This window comes from Lepisosteus platostomus, chromosome 6 (genome assembly GCF_059453375.1).
Source record: "Lepisosteus platostomus isolate fLepPlt1 chromosome 6, fLepPlt1.hap1, whole genome shotgun sequence".
In the NCBI taxonomy this organism is placed as follows: domain Eukaryota; kingdom Metazoa; phylum Chordata; class Actinopteri; order Semionotiformes; family Lepisosteidae; genus Lepisosteus; species Lepisosteus platostomus.
In genome coordinates, this window is record NC_142616.1 from 23567452 (window position 1) to 23590057 (window position 22606).

Genomic DNA, 22606 nt, shown 5'->3' on the forward strand with positions numbered 1-22606 from the left:
ACTCATGTATTCGAAATTTTCATTTTAAATTGTAATTTTTCACTTTTACAGTTTCAAAACAGTAGCTGTCAGTTCAGTCAGTTTTTATTCCTTTTTTGTTCATGTTGCACGTTATTTTGTTAGTTAAGAGGTTTTGGGCATTTCCCAGCCCGTATTCCCATTGGAGCATATCAAATGGTGTAGCAGAACTGCATCTTTCAGATTGCATTTTGGATAGAAGTAACTTACTTTTGATATAAAGTTGATTTAAATGCTTATTTGTTTAATAGCAATTCCTTGCATCTATATACAGTGGGTCTCTTCCCAAAAAGCACTTTACATACAGGGGGTGGCCCACTTATTGTACTGCTTATCTGGGGTGCTTGTTACTTTTGAGTTCTGCAAAGACCGTGTAGCACTGATGCAAATATTGGAGTGTCATCACAGATCACCCTTGCATCATTGTCCAATTAAAAGGCATTAGCTTTAATTTCCACAGTGGCCTGCTGCTGCTGTGTCAGATGTACAAGAGCTGTTCAAGGATTGGCTGCTGTAAAGATTTTTGGGGGGGCCTCTTTTTGAATACATGGACCTCAGCAATGGCTACAGGTCATCAGGGATGCAGGTCACAAGGCCCAGAAATAGAAGGCAGACTGAACTGGAACTCCCCTTCATAGATATGGCCTTTCTGTTTTCCTGTCTACCTAATCCCAGCTGTCCACTCTCTCTTCCCAGATCACGGCCCGCCGCCAGTGGAAAAACGTGTACGATGAGCTTGGCGGCAACCCTGGGAGCACCAGCGCAGCCACCTGCACACGCCGGCATTACGAACGGTACGGCCGTCCGTTTCCCTGTTTGCGAACCATCTGGGATTGGGGACCCACTGCTTCTCCTGTGCTGGGTGTGCTTGGTAATCAGCCAGAGGAAACGATCAGCGTCAGGCAGCAACATAATGTCAGGCCTGGGCCTACTAGCGTTTGTAAGTAGGGCTACAGGTTCCTCAGTTGCAGTGGGAGTGGCTAAGGCAGGTGTTAAAAGCTTGGCTGGCCAGGTTCTCCACTGGTTAGATGGGGGTCTGTGGCAGGACGGGGACTGTAAAGCAAAGCAGATTAGCTCTGGCAGGTGGGAACAGTTCAGAGGCCGAGGAAGCACGTGGTCTTGATTTGGATGTAGCCTTGGCGGATGGTAGCTTGCCATCTCAGCAGGCTCATACCTCGTCCTGCATCATTTAAAAAACCGATTCGGTTCTCGGCACGTGAAATAATATCGTGCGGAGTAAGGCAAAGAGAACTGTGACTCTGAATGGATGGTTTGCTGATGCTTTTCAGTTTTGCAGCAGCAAGTGTAATTAATGAAATTAATTGGTGCTCTGAATGAAGCTGTTCTTTCCTTCAGTTGAGGGTGAAATATGAAGCAGCCCGTGGTGAACTAGTCTATGCTTTCAGTCCCCAGTTGGATCTTTGCTTTCACATTGCAGGATGAGCAATGGTTCTGCCTAAAGTCTCCAGTTGAGTTTTAAACTGCGATTGCCTTGTCATGGAGTTTTACTGACAACACAGCCATCGCAGATCGGAATATTAATTGTTCAGTTCCAGCCTGTTAAAGACAAAAGATTTTTTTGATCTTTGTTAAAAAAAGGTGCCCGTGCCCAGTCAATATGTTTTTCCTGGCGAAAGATAAATTGGTGTTTCGAGTCAATCTTTCACAATGGAATAAATAAAAAAAAAGCTGCAATAAAAATGTTTTGACCTTCTCATCATCCCTCTAATTCTTTGAAGGTGCCCATTGTTTTCAAACAGATTTTCCATTCTGGATATCCTACAGAGATGTCCTGTTTTGCAGCTTCCAGTCTCATAACGTTATTGTAAAGTTTCTTGGTGTGGTAAATTTTTATTGTGGCTTAATTAGAAATCTTAATAGTGGCACAGAAGTTAGTGGTGTTGTCTCAGAGCCCCTGAGTTCTGGGTTTGATTGTAGACGGGAATCTTCTGTGTAGAGTTTGCACGTTCTCGTCCAGGTTTGGTTTTGTTCCTGCTGTAGTAGGTTGATTGCCCTGTCCAAATTGCCCCCTGTACGTGTATGTAAGTGCATGCCCATGTGTGTGCCATGTGATGGACTGGCCAGGTGCATTCTGCCTTGCTCTTATTGCCTGCTATGTTAGGCTCTGGCTAACCACAGCCCTATATTGAAGTAAGCAGTTACTGAAGATGGATGGATATATGGAAAGGTGAATCTGAAATTCAAAATGAGAAAACTGTTATATTCCCCCAAATATTGCTCATGGGAACACTGATGCATTAATGTAGATAAGACAGAGAAAGAAATGATTAATGCAAGTGACTTTTCTGTGGTTCTTCTGCCTAAGCAATTCTATTTCACTGTTCTTTCTACCAAGAATGGGAGTCAGTAACTAACGTGTACAATATCCCAAACTCCATCCTGTAAGTGCTTATTAAAAAATGTATTTAAGTGGTTCCCAAGATTAGCTATCAGCTGTAATGCTTAGATTAAAAAATTAGGTCATAAAAAATTACATTAATAACCTTGAAACAGACTGCAATTTCTTTCTCCTCCATTTCACACTGCTTTTTTTAATTATATAGGTCAATGCCATTGATCAACTGTGACCCTGGTATTTATTTAATCTTATAGTTTACCGAGAGCTTTCTGTTCTAGAAATATTCAGATTAAAATACTGTTCTACAGATAACAGTCCGCAGGTCTTATTGTGTACTTTATATCGTTTTAAAAATATGCGTACTTTTTATGTACATAATTACATAAAAGATCCATGGCAACAGTGTAATTTATAACAGTTTCCATTCTGTGTGGGGAGCACTTTGTTCCCATTGCTGGAGAATGTAATATTTCACAGAAACTGGTGAAGCCCACAGACCTCAATTAAAGTTCTCTTTAAATTGCTATCAAATAGGTATTTTTGTGAAAAATTCAAAGGATAGCTTTATTTAACGTTTAGCTGATAAAGTAAAAAAGCTCTGTACTGTGAAATATACTTACTACAAGGAATTGAATTTCAGAAAAAAACAGGCACATCAATTCTTCATAGTGCTTTATTGATTTTTTTTTTATTCTCATCTGAATTAATGTTTGCCCTAAATTCAGATAAGGTATGGTTCAGTGAATGTATCTTTTAACCTATGGTGAGTAAGGCAGACTTTAATGTAGGGTATCTGAGTGTATTTTAATGATCTAGTGCAGAACCACTGCTCTTAAACTGCGTATTAAATCAACTGTTCTTTTCCCCTGGAGATTAATTCCTTATTCACCATTGCTACTGCAGTAAAACACAAAGGGGGAAAAATGTTTGTTTAGCAGATTTTAGATGCCAGGCATTTCATGTTATTGAAAAATATTTTAATATTTTGAAAAGCAATTTAGCTTTTTATGTAATGTCTATTATTATTCATGTATTTCACCATAAAATTAATGGTTCAAGGTAATTTCAATTGTTTTGTGGGCGTTATAAATAGAAAAACATACTTAAGTGAATCTCTGATTTGTCTAATGACTTTGTCACCTTAATTAGCATAAATAATTACATCCTCATGTGTCCTGCTAAGCTGTTGCTGTTTCCATTCTTTGACAGCAGAAAAGCGCCTGTTCTAATGGCTTAAGTTGGAGATGATTAGCAGTACAAGAATTTTAACGTATCGCAATTAGACAACTGCTGTTAGGTGTTTTGTCTGGGCTGTCTGCAGTTTGCCTTGCCCGACTCTCATCTTTATTCCATCTTTTATTCTGCTTAGATCAATATGCTAAACCAGTTAATCCTACTCTCTCAAGTAGATATTTTGCTCATCTGCCACAAATGCGTAAATGGAGTTTCCTATGTGTCTCAACCAGTAAGGGCACTCACCCAAGTCCAGGTGGAGCTCTGTGGTCACGGGTTCAAGCCTGGGTCATGTTGCTAGCTGACTATGCCCAAGAGTCCCTGAGATGTAGCACACAATTGGTTGAATGCCGGGAAAAGGGTAGAGTGGGATCAGTTGGGTTGGGTTCTCTCGACTCTCCACGACCCCTGACGTCTCCTGGGCACTTGCGGGCAGGTGCTGTGTAGGTGAGTGACAGGTGCCTTGTCCAATCAGCTCTGTGCTTTGCCAGTGACATGTCAGAAGAGGAGGGGGTAGTATGTGGGCGGAGTCAGAATCCACCTACACTTCCTCATTCTCCCCTGTGTGGTCTTGGGGTTCATGGCTGCAAGCAGAAAACACAATAGTAATTGGCGGTTTCAAATTTAAAAATTAGAATTAAAAAACTATGTGTGACCTGTGTTACTATAGAGGAAGGCACCACAGCTGTCTTTTCACTTTTCAGCATGGAATTGATTAATGGAAATAATTAACCTCTCTATATTCAGTTAGAAAGGTTCCACTTCCTTCTTGTTGCTTCCAGTATTTGCTTACCTAATCTGAAGATGATGACTTTTCTTCAGGATTTAGTTTTGGATCACAGTTTTATTTGTAAGCAGACACGGAAATGGTGTAGTTTCATGTACGACTTGTGCCACTGGCATGTGTCTTCAGCAAAATCAGGGTCTTTGTTTGTATTGCACCAAAAAATGTTCCTAAGGACTTGGCAGAAAGACAGAAGCTTTGAATTTTATGTGTTTTTAAAATCATTGTTAAGAAAATTGGCACAAATAGAAACTAAATCAAACAGCAAATTCTGCCTATAAAACTGTGAAGAGAGCATTACACAGGGCATTATTAAATACAAAAATGCAGCACTTGCAGCAAATTATTCAACACTTTCAATAATTAAAGTTTCCTGTTCAGACATTAATGGGTTTTAGCCTTTGGGGATCAGTGAAGTAATTTTAGGCCTAAAAAGTCAGGCATGACAGAAGGCGTAGTTTGGCATTCCTTAAAAGCCGTGTTTAACTGCGTGAATCAGAATTAGTTCAAGGGTCAACTTCTTGACTAAACCTTTGAGAGAGCTACCACAGCCTAATGCTGAAGGACCATGTTTTTTAGTGAGTGTCTGAGAGAGAGAGTGGTTCTTTTCGGCAGCTCCATTGCTAAAGAGAGATCTTAAATTTAAAGGGACTATATTATCTTAATTATAACCGTGCTAGTTGAAATCATGACTTTCCAGAAGTGAGAATTGAAATCTTGTTTTGGCTTTCACCATAAGCTACAGCAGGTAGCCCGAGGCTCTAGGTCTGCTGCAGCTTCCATCGTGTCCTGATACAGTTGTTTGTTTAAAATTCATTTAGCATCAAAAACCTGCTGGACTGCAATCTACAAGTGGTTCCCTCCTGCCGCCTCCCATTGTCCCTTGCTTTTATTGCTGCTTGGCAGTAATTTAAGCTGTCAGGAACCCACATTTTAGAAACCTCTCATTCACTGGCCCCCTAAATTGAAATATTGGCTGGGATATGGGGAAAGAGGCAACTCAAGAATTTCTGCTCAGAAGCAATGCGTTTATACAAATTGTGAAACTACATGTCGGAGGATATGTGTAAAACAAGTGTAACAAGTGTAGTATGGAAAAGAAAATGTAGTACTGTAATTTAACGATACAGTAATAACTAATAAATAAACAATCACGGGCTGTTCAGGGTATTAAATGTTTTGGTTACCTGTTCTTACAGTGGGCAGTGTGCCCTCTAGTGACCATGAAGAGTAATTGCATATTATTATTATTATTATTTGTCATTTTTGTTGTTGTTGTTGTTTTATGAGTTTGCAGTTTTGTTTGCTACAGAAAAGCTTGCATTACTTGGTGATGATGACTTACAGAGGCTGGTGACTGAGACAGAACTGCTTTCATGGTAGAGAGGATTTGTGAGTGTGTGTTGCTGTTAATGCTAGACCAGGCTGAGACAGCCATTCTTGTATCACAAGTGATCTGGGCCACGGTCCAATCACAGTACTCCAATGTGTGAATATGGAGAGGAGTTCAATAGCAGAATCTGAAGGAAATTCATTGTTATCATGGTCATGTTACTTTCGAGAAGTAAAGTACAACTGTGGTATGACAGGTAACTTATTTTTTAACTTTTTGCTTTTGCCACATTTGTTTTCACTTGCCATGTGCTTTTCATTCAGTGTGAGTTTTTTTTTTAAATCAGCTTGTTTGACTGTTACTCTGGACAAAGCAAAACAATTGGATGTTTAATTTAACTGCTGAAGGAGGGCTGAGTGTATTTTTTTAATAGGAGAACATTATCTACTGTAGGTAACATTTCTGAGACACTTAGTAACACGGGCATAAAATGTAAAAAAAAAAATCAATCACCGCTCTGTTTTTTTCTGTTTATGTATAACCATACAGTAATGCACAAATGAAGGTTTACGTGCAGATAAATACTGTATAAATACTGTATACCCCAGTGCTTATAGAGAATGTTTTTCTGTCCACTTCCTCAGTGGTGGTGAGGTTGTGGTTAAGAGCTGATGTTAATAAAGAATCACAGGCTCCGGAGCCCAGCCGTTACTTTGTTTCTGTAAAAAGGGCTTGAGAATGGAAAGCATCATTTATCTAAATGAGGCCCGGCTTCCTTGATTCAGTAGTAATGATGGTTTTCCAGGATATTGTGAAATGTGTTTGTGAGGCTCTCTGAAATGAAGCTGTGTGGTGCCTTGAATAAAGTTTCCACTGCCCTTTCAGGGAATTACAGTTTACATAAACCGTTTTTTTTTCTTATTGGTAATGAAATGAAAACATTTATTTATATTGGGTCGCTTTACAGTGCTGTTAATACATGCATTGCTTTTTTTTTCATTCTACTTTATATTTTATAGGCTCAGAATAACCTGCCGCTCTTTGTGTAATTATTATGTTCTTTGAGTAAGATTATATAAAGAGCTATGTGCTGAATACTTATTATGAAAATTAATGTTATATAAGATTAGGCTTAGAAGCACTGTTGAAGCAGACACTGCAAAAGAATCTTATTACACACTCAGCAGCACTCCCAGTGGAATAACGTAGCAAAGACCTTAGCACAGATACAGAATGTGCACAGAAGAATTTCAATTCACCTTCGTTTTGGAGCCATGCATCTGTCTTTTGAACAATGCCCTTATCCTTTGAGAACAAAGATAAAAAAACAAATGTGTAACGTTTGTAAGTAATAACAAGGTTTATTTTTTATTCCAACTTTCCTCCCCGTTTTCTCATTTTAGAAAATAATTACTAGTAAACAAAATTACATACAGGAGATTCTTATTTTAAATATTTCATTGAATAAGTACTTGCTTCCTAAATGATAAAGTTATTGACCATGAATTAATTCATCTTGATTTCTCTCATTTGCACTGTGGAGTACTATTCAGCTCTGTGGATGTTATGGTGTGGGAAGAACATAGTATTTGTAAATAGAAATATTATACATAGAAACATGGTAGTCTTTTTTTCCCTTGGGTTAGTGGGCAGTGGCACAATGAGAACATTAAAAATGCCAAATGTAGAAAAAGAATAATAAAAGAAGCAATATAATGCACATTTGTTGTATGCTTCAGGAGAGATTTATTACCCCCATATGTCAATTAAATTACTGTGTACAATGCTTTGGTCTGCTCTGAATGTCATATGGTCAGTGATGATCTTTGACCAGCAGGCCAGGAGTCACCCTGACCCTGCTGACACCCAGATGACACTTAGCCACTGTGGATTAAATTGACTTGGTGTATTTTTCCTCAGTCTGTTTGGTGACTGGTTTTCAATTTCAACATTCACATTCTCCCTTATTTTAAGAAGGTCATTGTCTCAAAAGCAGTGACTATGTTACCCCGATCCTCAGCTCTAAAATCCTGTGTGTGTTTTCGATGCTGATTTTGCAGTGAACTCTGTAATTGTGAATGCAGTAGTATTAGGCACCGCCTAGTTAAATTTCACAGCTGCAGCTGTGCATGCAGACTGTGGGCCATAGTGAAACACAACCCCCAGTGGTTACTGAGACACTTCTGTAAATAAGTGCATACATCCTGTAATGGAACTTTTATCTGAGCTTGACGCCAAGTTTCTTCATTAAAAAAAATGTAAGAGCTAATATTGAGTTGCAAAAACAAAAGTGGGCCTTTATTACATAACTTTTAAATCTGGGACAAAGACACCTTGTAAGTCTTTTTATGGTCCTGATATTTCTGTAGAAGTCATTTGGTTTTTTTCAGGGAGCTTGTACACGCACAACAGAGGCTCTGTCAGATTGTATTTTAAGTAATATTAAAGCTAAAAATATTTATTTGCTTAAAGGACTCAAAAGAGATTGGTGTGTCTGCATCCAGCTACGAATCTGTATATATGTTTTTGTTGTATTTTATGCTTGAACTGCCCTTTATGTGTATCATTTCCAAATGTTCTTGAGTTAAAACATTCTATTCAATAAGTATAAGATGTTTGGTTTATTATAAAAAAAAATCAGGATCGTTTTCAGAGGTTACCTTTGCCGTCCAGAAAATAATCAAAGTATTGGGACGGCAAAATCAAAGCTGTTATACTTCCTCTTCCAGAAGTGCTCACAAATGCCCAGGTCATGATATTACCTCAGTACAAAGATGATCCAAGAGAGAACTGGAACCAAAGAAACAAAAAGGACAGATGAAACCTTGATAAACTTTTAACTAAGTCATGGACATATGTTAAACATATCCTGGCTTGGGCACGCAAGGGCATGCCATCCCTGGAACTGGTCACTTGTTTTTATTTATGATGTAACTTCAATAACGATGGCACCAGCAGAAATTTAGTCTGACGTTTACAGAAACATTTTATCTACGTATGCAAAAGAAAATGCTTCCATATTTATTGGGTGGTACTTACAACAATGACCCCAAACATATAGCCAATGCAACTGAAGAGTTCATCAAAGAGAAAAAAGAGTGTAAAATCTGCAGATTTAAATCCAGCTGAGAATGCATTTTACAAACTGAAAACATGCGAGCTCAATCAGTTGTAGAACTCATGAAGTTATTGCCTATGCAACCAAATACTCACTTTTTAATACTGAAATTTACTTCATGTTTATGTGTCCCAATGCTTATGGTCACTTGAAATTACTAGGTTGAACAGAAAGTATGTTTTTGTTCCAATAAGATTAAGGGTATGCATGGAATTACCCAAAACAAAATATATATTGTATTGTCTTTACCATTCATATTAATCTTATGATCACAAATATATTTGATTGTAAAGAAAAAATAATGGTTTTGAATTAACTGTCCCAATTCATTTGGAAGGCACTGTAAATGTTCCTTGCACTTCCAAGTTTATGCCACGATTACACCTGAACATGTTAATTTCCCACATAATGAAAACATGGTTTCAGTATGTTTAAACAGAGGACCTTAAATAACTTTCTAAGTCGATAATTACAGCCAGATTCTCCGCTGTGGTGCAGCTATTTGGGGAAAAAAAGGAATTTCATATTAAGGGTTCCATTTACCAAAAATTCTTTAGCTGCCTCACATGATGTGTTTTTCTGTTTGAAAGAGAACATAATTATACCGCTTCCTTTGAAAACACTGAGTGCATAATTTTTAGCACATCCTGCATCTCCAGAGAGGCTGTTTATTTTTATTTCTGAAATGCCCCAAATGATTATTGAAGAGAATGTTCTGTGTTAACATTTAAGTCCGTAGTGGCCGTATAGTATTACAAGACTTGCCTGACATGTTTTTACAGCTCATGGTTAGGTTTTTATGGCCTTACATAGTCATATAGCTCATTATCTTATTGTAACTTTTTTTTCAGTGCTCCTTAGCTAGTACATTAAGCTTTACATAATATCACCAATAACATGATACAGAGTTAACCATAGTTTACTGTTATGTGTGCATATTAGGTTAGATGTGAGTTTAAAGAGATTAAATCAGTTACTTTAGACATGGTGTCAAATGTTGAAAGAAGGAAAAAGTCACATCCTGTGGGTAGTTCTTGGCAAAGAATGTCCTCACTGCTGAAACCCTTGTGAGTAAACACAGTAAATGGATCGCGCAGTATGGGCACTTAAATTATTTTTTGTAGCCCAGAGCGAGTTCACATCATGAACATCATCTTGTTTTTGGCTTGTTTCTCAGTGAACTGTTTGTCCATTTGCCAAAGGGGCAGTATTGCTGACGAGAAACAGAAAAAAAATGAACAGCGTATCACCATGTTTTAAGAAATAAATAACAGCTGATAATTCCACCCTTTTCTTTCCAATCTTTCTTCCTTACCGTTTGTTTCCTTTTTCTCTTTGCCTGTCTGCCCTTCTCAATCTTTCTCATTCCTCTTTTTATTCTCTCTCTCATAAAGGAACATTTAATTGCAGATTTCCTGCTCCTGGCACTAGGCCTTTGACCAGCTGTATGAAATGTAGTTTTACTGCTGTCTTGCTGCCAGCTGCTGAGCTCAGTGAAAAATAACAAAAATTAAAATCTTGCAGACCCACTTGAACTCTTAAAAGCTTTTTTTTCCTTCAGAAAGGAAATAAGCCACTCTACCTAATTTGCAAAGAGATGATTTTTTTTGCCACAGTGTTGTTTTTTTCAGTGCAGTACAAGAGGAAAGGGGCTGTTACTTAGACATATCCAGAGTCAGGAATGTGGAAAGAATGATGTTTTTTTTTTCTCATTTGGTTCTGTTCTATGACTTCTCACCTTGCTGAACGGGCCATTTCCACTTTTGTTTAAACACTCTCGTAAGAAAAAAAAGAGTCAAAAAGGCAACAAGGGGAATTTTGAAACTAAAAACACAGTGATGCAAATCTTACTCTGCAGGACTTAAGAGACAGAAATCGGGTCAAAAGGTAAAATTGTGCCATTTAATACAACTAAATGAAGGCAATCATAAAACCAGAGTAAATACTGTGAAGCTAGGCACAGGTTCTAAGAGACACACTTAGGTTCAGATTTTCTGATTTTGCAGGATTAGCTGTGAACAGGGTGAGTCTTTGTGCGCATTATTATGCTTTCATTATATAAACATTAAGTGAAACATTACAGTGGGAATCAGGTATTTGGCAGCTGTGTGCTATTTTGATTTGTCTGCATAGAAAGAGCGTTTACCAGTTTTAGCAGCTGTAACATGTTTAAACTCTTTTGGTAATGGGATCTGAAGATGAATGTTCCCTCTGGGCTCCTGCTTAGATTCATTACTGGACTGCTGCCAAATTGTAGCCATAGTTTTAATTCATGCTTCTCTGCGCCATGCCTGAGCATGCTCACTGAAGGCTGTTTTCTCTTAATGCTGTGCTAAGGTCTGGGGGTCTGATCTTGGTATTTGGGTAAATATTACAGAGGAATTATCTAGTTTCATGACGTCTTAAAAAAATCATTAAATAAATCTAGTTTGTTTAGTGCGGTAGAATTTTTAATAACTCCTTTAAAAAAATTCATCTTGTGTTATTTATATTCTGACAGCATTACCTAACTCAGTGCTGCAAAATCTGTTTTGACTATGTCTCCTGTAGCAGAGTTAATATTTATAATTCTCCACGCTTTGAATTATTCCCACTGTGACTCATTAATCACACAAAGCACATTATAAAAACTTAAAACTGCTGGAGCAGAAACTGATTACAATGCAATATATGCCCTCCAATTACAAACTCTGTATCAGGTTTTCCCATCAAGAATGTGGAACAAAACAGATTAAATGCAAAATATCTCCAAAGTGTGTTTAATCAGGTTTGAAAAACATTACATAACGCTTAAAATATACAGTGCTCTCATTTCACATTATCCTTGTGAGACTGGCAACACTGCACATTTCTGCACATTGCAAGGACCTTCAGAGAAGGGATTTGATTAGGATGTTGTCAGTGTGCGATGCAGGAAAGAGCTGTCCTTATATTAATCGGCAGCTATGACCAAAAAAGGCTTTTAATTGAGATCAAAAGCACTAACCCGTTCACGGTTGAGTGACACAAAGGCTTTTGTTGAATGTCATTTAAAATGTGCTACTTTATTATCTCTGTAACTAAATATTTTCCTGTTCTCTTACTTCACCTGGGACTAAATTGACCAGAAAGTGCCCTGTTCTTTGATTGTGGAATACTTGAAACGTACACTGACAGAAATACATTAGTGTTAGTTTCTGTTATTGCAGACCTGAGGCTGAATGGCCCAGTTTTTACCAGGTACTAGTATGTGGTATCCAGATCGAATTTGCATCACATTAAATGCTGCTTGGCTGTAAAGTGGGGGCAAAATATGCACTCCATTTTGGTCTAGACAAAAATTGGACTGTAACATGCTGTAATGTCTTGTCTGGAAACGGTTTTCTCTTGAAGGGCGAAATTTTCAATCGGATAAGTGCTTCTGTTCTCCTCTCTCTGTGGTGGTTGTGGAATTTCAGGGGCTTAACTCTTCACCTGTTGCTTTCTGCCTTTCCTCCCCTCCAGGCTCATCCTCCCGTATGAGAGACATATTAAAGGGGAAGAAGATAAGCCCCTGCCCCCCGTGAAACCCCGAAGACAGGAGAGCAGCTCTCAGGAGGGGGGCTGCAAAACAAAAGTCGCCACAGCAAAGCGTCTCAAAGGAGAACCCAACCAAAAGCCAAGAAATGAAAAGGATGTCTCTCAGCGAAACGTGGGGGTCAGTTACTCATGCTCACATTTATTTCATCCCAGCCCGGGGGCAGTTTCAGCTTTCTTTTTAAAAAAATACAATAAATGAGAGTATACTTTAGATGGGACCCTTTCTTTATTTAACAAATAAGCTGTCAAAGTCTTTCCAAAATAGCACTGTCAGGAACAGCTGGTTTTAAAATAATTGTTTTAGCTTGAATAGATTTTTCTAACCACTCCACTACATCATGTTAAATATAATGGAAGACTGAATAATTTCTTTGCTTCGGCAACTCCAAACAATTTGCATATTTGTCTGGAGTTGTGTTTTTTTTTAGGCTGGAGTAAAACACGTTCTTTTTGCTTTTTTTGCATTATGGGTGTGGGTGCTATTAAGCTTCCCTCAGAGCAAGAGAAATTGCACTGCCAAATTTATTATTATGAACAATATTTATTCCATACAGAACAGGACAAACTCGTGGTTACTGTGGAAGTGCTTTATATCAAATCTGATCAGCTATTATGTGGAAAGTGAAGTGATGCCATATGTTGGTCTTACATAAACCACATGCTATTTTTGTCCCAAAAACCCAATAAATCCAGAGTGATTTTCAAATGTCTTTCCAGTTAAGTACAAATAGGAGGAAAAAAAACTCCTTAAAAGGAATACAAAAAGGGAATATTTTTTCACATATAAACAGAAATTGATTACAGGAAAGAAAATGCTTTTAAGTTTTATTCTAAAGTTTTATAGTATTGCATTAAGACTCGTTTCCAGAGCACCTCCAAAGCATATATTAATACTGCAGACGATAGGATGAGTGATAGGCAGAAACAAAGAAGCCCATTAAAAACTCCAAATTTTTTCCTGTGCCATGCTTTGCTCATCTGTCTGGTATGTTCTGTAATTATAAAGACTCCTGAGATCATTGATTGTACATTGTAAAAAAAAAATCCAATGCAGGGAGAGAAAACAAATCACAAAAGCCACCCGACAAAACTGAAGCTTTAAATAAATCTTGTAAACCCATGTAATGAGTTTATATCTTTTAAAATACAACCTATGGGATCTCCAAAACTGATCCTGTATAGACGTACAGTACGTGGGTGTGTTTATGTTTGAAGTAGAGGCCTTTGCATGTAAATATTGGTGCAGGCTGTGACGCTCAAGTGACTATTCATTACCACTGGATTTAAGGCAGATGTCCCAAACTATAAATCCCGATCACATCTACAGCACCCAGTCATGACTCCTTGATGAGACTCTAATCTTGACAGTTGTCACAAGAAACTAAAAGGCTTCAGACAATGTGTTTCTGTGTGTTGCCATAGAAAGACTACAAGCTTGAAAGGGGCTGTCACTCAGCAGTGCCATGAGTGGAGTTCTGCTGTGACCTCTGGGGTTAAAGTGCATTGTCTATACAACAACCTGAATATCAGGATATGTGCACACAAGCATTATTACTATAGAAACATGCACAAAACAAGACCATTTCATTACTACATATACGCAACAACAAATACATAGATATTTTGTAACTTTGCCTACTCTGACACTAATTTATTTTTTAATCTCCTTTTTTCAAAGAATTGACAGTGATGAGCTTGAATGATGTAACTGGTTGATGCTGTGCAACATCTGTTTGAGTTATTGTTGTCAATGTGAATAGATTAATGGGGAAAAAAATTGGCTTTTTAGATTAAAAAAAATGTTTCAGTGTCTTGTTTATATTAAAGACATATGATGTGTGGCTTTAATTTACAGAAAGAGTACTTATTATTTTCCAAGGATAAGCAGATGTCTCTCACATTTGCAGCCTTTGAGGGTTTTAAATTCTTGCTTATACTTTACAAAAAAAACATAACTAGACCGTGGAATTAATGTGTGTACCTTAGCAATGCAATATCCATCCTGGCTAGAAGTTGCACAACCAAATCATTTATTTAAAGCAGTCTTCTACTTTAAGGACGTGAAAGACATGTTTTAGTGGCATGTCACAGATAAACTTGATATTTACCGTTGCTGCATTTTACCTGACTGCCTTAGTCATCCGTCAGCCACTGTTGCTTTACATAACTTAGTTTTATTTTGCTATTCACTTTGATGTTTGCCATTTGTAAATAATGCACCCCACTTGTTCTGAATTAAATGACTTCACTCTCTGGGTTAAGTTTCAGTTAAGCACATCCATTTTTTTAAAAATCTGACTGACGGATTATTTGCTTTAAAGATGACGATCAAATACTTGTCTTTGCATGAAGACTGTGCACACTAATGAAGTGAGCTTTCTGCAGAGGATAACAAAAGGCCATGTCTTGTTCCAGGTGCCTGACAGCAAAGAGGGGTTCCCCGAGATGGCCGACGTGAAGCTGGTGCCCCAGCCGCAACAGCAGCACAGCCTGATGAAGGAGGAGGTGAAGGATGAAGAAGAGGAATTGGGGCTTAGTGCAGAAGAACAGAACCTCGAGCACAAGACCAAGGAAGACGCAGCAGGATGCAACACACTTCTGAACATGTCCGCGCCCTCTGAGAAGACTCCGTCAGAAAGGGCCAGCAGCGACGCCGCAGTCCCTTCTCCTCCTGCCGCTGTCACAGTGGCCACACCAGAGCAGTGCGGACACGGACTCCTAGACAAACTAAGCAACGAACTGCAGGAGAAAGCTGCCAGTGGCTTCACAGTGGCCGCTCCCCAGTTGTTACACGTCTCCCACATGCAGGACCAAAGGCAGAAGTGCGTGCCGGAGTACAGTACGCCTTGTGTGGTAGGCAAAGTGGACCCATCCATACACAAAGAAACTCCAAACCAAGTTGGCATGGTTTTGCCTACGTTGAAGCAGCAGCCTCCACAAGCCCCGACAGCTCCAGAGAACATCCCAGAACAAGATCTACCCGACAAGGAGGACTCGTGCATTAGTTACACACCTATTTTGTATCCAAGGGCTAATCCTGGAATAATGTCTCCCTTGGCCAAGAAGAAGTTGTTATCCCAAGTTAGTGGAACGGCCTTGCCCAACAACTATTCATTTGGCCCACCTCCACCATTAATTAAGAAGGGCATGAATAACAATGCTGACGATTTAGCGGCGTTACATAACTCACAGGTTTCCAGTGCAGAGACTATTGTGATCAGCAGACCTTCTGTAATCCAACATGCGCAGAGTTTCAAAATCCGAAATGCAGAGGAAAGGAAGCCTCTGGGTGAACCACTGAAGCACGACCTGTTGGGCAAGTGTGAAGCATTTCCCTGCGATCTTTCCAAGAGCCAGCAGAGCTCCGCGGGGGAGACCAGCACGGAGAGAACGGACGCTCACGACACCGTGGACAAAACCTCGGAGAAATGGACAGCTCCCCTCTCCCAGTTACCCCACTTTCTGACAGAGTTCTACTCCTCTCCTCACCTACACAGCCTTTACAGGCAGACAGAACACCACCTGAACAAGGAGCAGTTGTCCAAGTATCTGAACAGGGAAAGCCTCTTCTCCAGAGAACATGAAAACATTTCTTGTTTCACACCGACCCAACATTCGGATAACATTGGTCTGAGTTATTGTTCTCCCTTAAGTCAAAAAGAAAAACTGACCTCTGCTAAAATTTCTTCAGATGACCAACCGACGGACTTAAGTCTTCCTAAGTCCTCTGCTCACAAACTGCCTTCATCCAAGCCTTCACCGTGTGGTGTCCCTCAATCGGCAATGCAGCAGGACCGCAAATCCCCGCCGCTCTTTCAGGTAGCCGTTAGCCAAGCCTCCAGCCATGACTGCAACCCCAAAGCGTGCCGTGTGCCACCGATGACCATGTCAACCCCGAAAAAAGCCGCTGATCCTCCTCAGAGAGCTCCAGGCACGACCCAGAATGGCCGGGTGGAGGATGTCGTTGTGCACAAGATGGACGAGATAGCGCGGCCCATTCTGAGTGTGAAAAGCAGCCCACAGAACATTGGGGCTGCTAGGCCTCTGAAAAGGAATCTGGAGGAGCTGGAGACTGGAGCTCCGGAGAAAAAGATCAGGGCTGTGACCCCCATGCACGCAGTGAAGGAGACAACAGGCAAAGCGCACATGTCTGAACAGGACAGTGAAGTGGGCAAACCTGTAGAGTCTGCGCATGCTGTGCATGCCAATAGCTTCCTGGATAGCCATAAGCTTCCCTTGCATTCCCCCATTTTCCCGGGATTGTACCCTGGAGCCTTCGTATCTCAGGTACAGGACATGTGTGACAGCCTGGGCTCCCACATCCCCACAGGCTACTCTCATTCTCTGCAGTACTTGAAAAACCACGCTGTCATCTCTCCGCTCATGCCTCCCTTCGCCATTCATTCCTTCATGATGCAGAGACAGCTCCTCGCCTCCTCTCCAAACCCCCCTCAGATTTACAGGCACCTGACATCCACAGCCCCTGTAGGAACCTCCTATGGGGACCTCTTGCATCACAGCCTGTACCCCTTATCTGCTTTAAACCCTCAACCTGCATTCAGCCCCTCCCAGCTGTCCTCTGTTCACCCCAGCACCAAACTTTAATACAGAAAAGACAGTTTTGCTCACTGGACATCATTGATTTTGGGCAGAGCAGTATAAGAATCTAGTATTTGTTCCCCCGTACACGTGGCTATGGTATTATATTTACAGACAGTAGATTAACTGAGATGCCTGAATCTGGGAACAATCACTTTTTTGCACCAGATTTTGCCACTTAATACAAAATTTGCACATTTCTTTGAATACGGGCCAACGGCTGAGTCCTTTTCATTCCTGCGGCTTCAGTGTAGGTTTCATGTAGTGTTCATTTTCAAATGTGTCTAAAGGAGGCATGAGCAATAATGCCATGGAGCTTCTAGCCAGATGACAGGTGGGTATTATGGTAGTTATTGCTGGGTATCCAAAGGATAATAAAATGTTGTAAGACAAATCAATGCAATGTACAGTGCAATTATGATGGATTCTGGGTTTTCTTGTATCTGAGAACACTATGAACTATTGCAGAACACTGTTTAATCAACTGTATTTGAATCAAGGTTTACTGTCAGAAAAGTTGTAATATTATTCGTTATTGCGCATTTATTTTTATTTAATTGTAGAACCACAGAGTCCTAGCTGGGGGAGTTCATTTCAAGGAGACTTCTGTATGGGGAGTGAGCATTGGTAGTGACTTCATGCTGTTCATGCTGTTGATTCCAATCACACTGACTGGAAGGTTGCTGTAGGAGTTCACCCAGATTCATAAGAAAACAAGCAGACTGGTTGTCTTTGCTGAAACAGTTTTAGCTGTGTCCTATACTACAGTATACTCTACCCTACTTGTAAGTAAGTTACATTACTCAGCTGATTTGAATTTACCACAATGCTGTAAAATACTTTTTGTGAATTATTGGACTAAGGTATTTGTATAAACTTTTAAGAGAACTATTCCAACATTTTATAATATTATAATATTCACTGGCTACTCCAATTCCTGACTGTTTAAAACTACAGGTTACTGTGTACTCATGTCTGTGGGGAAAGCTTCAATGTCCAGGACTGCTTGGAAAACCAATACTTTTTTCCCCAGTTTTTCCAATATTTTAGAAATATGTATTCAGGAGCCACTGCTTAGTTATAGAATTCAATGGAAATTGTTTGTAAGGCTTTTAGGAACCTTCTTATGAGCACTTAACTAAGCACACAGATCGGAACCTTCACATTTTTAGAGCCATTTGAAGGAGGAGGTGGGGAGAATTTAAAGCAGATGTAATGGGGAAAAATACAGCTTGATGACAGCAATCAATGAAAAGATTATGTACCATAATGATACATAATGTTGTCTTCAAAAAGGGTGTAAGCAGTGACGAGTAATAGGGGCTTATGTCATTCTTTTTGCACAAAGGATTTTGGGAAAGAAGAAAAATGGTTCAAATACATGGTAAGATAAAAATCCAGTTTTGTCAGAAATAATCAATTTTAGTGTGTTAGTGATACTTAAATATTAGCTGAGAGAAATGTATTTGCTCCAAAATGTTTGGAGTAACACTCAAGGTTGCTATGTAACTTTTTTTTAAATAAGTAATAAAATATTTTATAAGCATTACAAGGCTGATGTCTGTCCAGTTTGCACTGCTTTTGCTGTGGGTTTCACATGACTTTAAAATCATTGTGTTACTTGGAGTTTGGTGCATACAGTTCTGACATATTCAACTGTGACTGTTCAATATGGAAAGAATTGTGTTCAGTACATTTCTGCTTTGCAAGTATTTGTGCCTTTTGTACTTGGTTCTAAAGATCTGCTGTTTGGAAAAAGAAAAAAATTAAAAAAAAGTTGCAGAAAACATAGAGGTGGTCTAATTTTTATCTCTGTAGAGAACATTGTGGTTTATAAAAAGTATGTTTTAACACTGGGATTGATGAATAAAATCAGAGAGGTGTGCATTTCCCAGCCTGGAGTCTCATACCGTGCACACTCAAATCGGAAGAATTCATGACTGCTGGGGTCCTGTACTGGACCGCACGTTCAAAAAGCCCAGAGTGGGGCGCGTCTGGTCTAGTTTTACAATGATCATTATAAATATAATGACTGGTGGGAAATTCTAGACTGCTCCCCCTCCCACACCCTCCCCAAGTCGAATGTTTGTCATGAGCACTTAATGACCCCCCTCTTTCAGTGTGGGATTGTCTCACAGAGTGGTGTGTTGGTTTAAAAGGTTAGCTCATGCTATTCAGGCTTTTGACACAAAATGTATTTCTTTGCTGTTTGTTGTAAATAATGTTTACTTTTGTCGGTCATCTTTTCACTTTTTGTTATTATGTTGTACGGTGATTATTTGTATATAGTAAAAGTAGAACTGGTAACACTATAGTTCTGTTGTTGTTCTTAAGGTTACTGAGTGACCTTGTTATTAGTTTAAACACTACAGTTATGAATACTGAGCCAACTATACACACTCAGTTTTTTTGGTCTGTTTTTTTGTTTCCAAATTGTACTTCTTGAAATGCTTTTGATACTATGTGCCGTTTAGTTTCCTGATCACACAGCTGGCAAAAAATATTTTGTACTTTATGATCCACTGTATATTTAATTAAAAATATTTTACTACCTACTTCGATGTGTTTTTACTCAGCAGTAGTATTCTGCCCTATTGGCTTTCTTAATCGTAATTACTGTTTATCGTATTTTTTTCCAACGGCAGAGAAACACTTCTTAATTAGAGCCATGTTTAAAATCATGCTGAACACACAGCCTCAACTAATGATTGTCCAGTATGGGTATTACTGTGAAACCACTCTACCATAATGAGCAATAAATAGTGCACTTTTATGTAGTAGCTACCTATGAGAACCACGTTGCTAATCTAGATTTAGTGGTTTGCAACCTTGAGTAACTGCTCCCTCTAGTGTTCGAATGCATTGTTTTGACACACTTGTACAAGAAAAGATTGTCCCAGCAACTTTACATCTGTCGTGATCATACCCGCTCATCTGAGGAAAAGTTAACGTAATTATCATATTCCCAGTTTTAAATATATATAGTTTTAACAAGGACAACTGCTTATTTCTTCAAGAACCGTTTCCCCCTAAAGTCTGTTCAGAATTACATCCCATGATTTTATATGGACTGAGATGAGCTAAAGATTCAACTAAAACATTTTCACTTGTGTATTGTGTTGTGAAAGCTATTTTATTACTAATTTCAAGAAATATGTTGCATTATATGCAGCTTGAGGTGTTAGTAGACATTTTTCCCCTTCCAGGGCTATTTTATTGCTTGAGGGCTGCTTACACAAGATGTGATGGTCATAGATTAGGAAGTGCACTGGTATAACAGAGAATGTGTTAAATACTGTAATTTGGGTGCAACTACAAACCTGAGACAGCCTTTTATCGTTTTATGCATGTCTTTTAATATCCGCTTAGGTTTCCTTGGTGAATTAAGTAAATACTCTGACTTCAAGATAACAATTCCTCAATTTCACTGCTTCATTGTTTGCTAAAAAATATTGGATGTTCTAATTTGAGTTTGTTCTCATTAAAGTTGACTGACAATACTCAACCGGTATATGACCATGTACTTAACTCCTGTACTAATGAGGTTTCCTAATAAATTCTCTTTGAATGTATGTAAAATGAATCGCTTGTTTCTGACATCTCATTTGTATTTACAGGACATCCATGGCATGTATCTAGCCCACTCTTTATGCCTGGAAACATTGATCTGTTTCCTGAAATGAAATGAAAAGATTGTAATTGATATACTGACCATCAAAAGAAATTTCACTTATAACTGCAAATAATTCAGAAAGAACTTTCAGTAAAAGGACTGACTCTTTTCCGTATTAGGTGCACTAATGTTTTAGTGAACGCATGCCAAAGATCAATTTAATTGTGCCAGATAGCATTTGTCAGCAATAGGATTGATCCACTAAGAATCTACTGTCAAGGTCACTCTCTTGACGCGTGGCCACCATCTGTGACACATGCTTTGTAGAAGCTTGCAGATGCTGTCTTGTCTTGTTGGAGTCTGCCCTGTTCGTAGTGTCAGGACAAGCCACACCCTTTCACTGGTCTCTGAGCCCAAGACGCCCCATTTCATCCCAGCTCATCCCACAGGCGTTTCCTTGTGACAAAGCTGGGGAGTAGAGACATCCATGGCATAACTCACAGTCCCACCCAGACATTATTCCACAACCTGCATGAGGATGTGTGCTGTGCTCTCCTGCTGGAAGGCTGGCATGTCAGGATGGTGCTACAGAGAGGGCAGCAAGTGAAGTCACAGGATTTGATCAATCACTATAAGTGATCTATGCAGGTGAAGCATACAGTGGCGCCTCTCTGTTTTAGTCTTTTCAATAGGCTGGTCATTCGACAGCCTTTAAATCGCTTCTGCCGAATCTCAATAATGAGGTGACCTCATGTTTGTGCAATAGTTACAGTCACTCCAGTGTATCACGGTCAGTAAACACATAATCAGGACTCACAAATGGTATACTTTGTTTTCTTTGAGTGCCCTTACATTACACATAGTATAAGCGTATATAACAATCGGAGAACATAATGTCTTTGGTACTCACCAAATTCCAAAACTGTCACTTTCTTAGTACTGACTTATTGCTAAGAGTGTGTTTACGTGGAACAAACATGTCTTCACCAGCAGCTACAATCCCTTCGACCTCACGGGGGGGGGGCAAATGCGGAAGTGATGGCAGAGCCCTGACTCCGCCCACCCCCGAGCCACTTTTATCTGGAAACAGCGCCGATTGGAGAAGACCGGCGCCCGGAACGCCGCAGGGGTCGCTGGGCCGCCGGGCCGCCGACAGCCGAGAGAGCCCTGGCCGACTGATCCCGCTGCAGCCTCGCCCCCCCCTGTTTGGGGAATGCCGCTCACAGTCAGCTAGTGCCTTGACGCAGGCTCGAACCTTCGATCACAAAACTCGGCCGAGTGACTGCACCGGTTGAGGGCTTCGAGAACCGTCGAAAGTATTTTTTGCTTAAATTAAGAATATAACGAAATTAAAAAAAAACATTTCGGCACCTGCTGAGCAGCTGAAATCTTTGTAATTCCCATGGGAAGCGTTTTTGCTTTTAAAATGTCCACGTTCAACCATTTAATTTCAGGGATTTACCAGCAAATTGTGAAGTACTTTTTAAGTAGTAGCATTTTTTTCTTCTTATAATGAATAAGGGAGATCTGTCGGTTCAATTGTGTTAATAACCGTTGTGATTATAAAGCATGCCACTGTCCTACACTGAGTTTCTACTCACGCTTCTTTAGTTAAAAATTAATACAGGATGTATACACAATGGAAAAATGTGTATTTCAGCAAACAGAGCAGACCTACAGTCAGACAAACCTAGATCATGCGGTTAACGTGTGATCTGGTGGTTTCAAAATTAGAAGGTCACACTTATACTCTGCATATTTCAAAAATCAAATAGGAAGAGCTGTTTTTTTACGTTATCATCACTTCTCGTAACCATCCTTTGATCAAGTGCATAATTGGTGTGTATTTCCTTTAAAATATCACGTCCTATTGCCTGAGGCATTAAATTCTCCTAGAATTTGGTTCGATGTGTTTTTCCCTTTCCATTACCAAGAAAATGGTTTGCATTTTTAGAGGCTTTTCTTTGATTTTTCAGATGAGAAATATCACT

At 39.4% G+C, this 22606-nt stretch overlaps 1 protein-coding gene and 1 long non-coding RNA gene across 2 annotated transcripts in view; one reads left to right on the forward strand and one right to left on the reverse strand.

Annotated features, from left to right (window-relative positions):
* The window catches only part of arid5b (AT-rich interaction domain 5B), a 69216-nt gene extending 49659 nt beyond the window's left edge, over positions 1-19557 (forward strand). The window contains exons 8-10 of the mRNA XM_088634928.1: positions 715-812; positions 12329-12521; positions 14819-19557. Coding sequence (XP_088491054.1) covers positions 715-812; positions 12329-12521; positions 14819-17008 — 2481 coding nt within the window. The 3' untranslated portion in view covers positions 17009-19557. The remainder of the gene's footprint in view (positions 1-714; positions 813-12328; positions 12522-14818) is intronic.
* On the reverse strand, positions 807-21715 carry LOC148661338 (uncharacterized). Its single transcript, XR_015939506.1, has 4 exons — positions 21526-21715; positions 8388-8517; positions 3857-4194; positions 807-2212 (listed from the first exon to the last, which is right to left on the reverse strand). It is a non-coding gene; the product is annotated as an uncharacterized LOC148661338 (long non-coding RNA).
* Between the last annotated feature and the right edge of the window lie 891 nt (positions 21716-22606).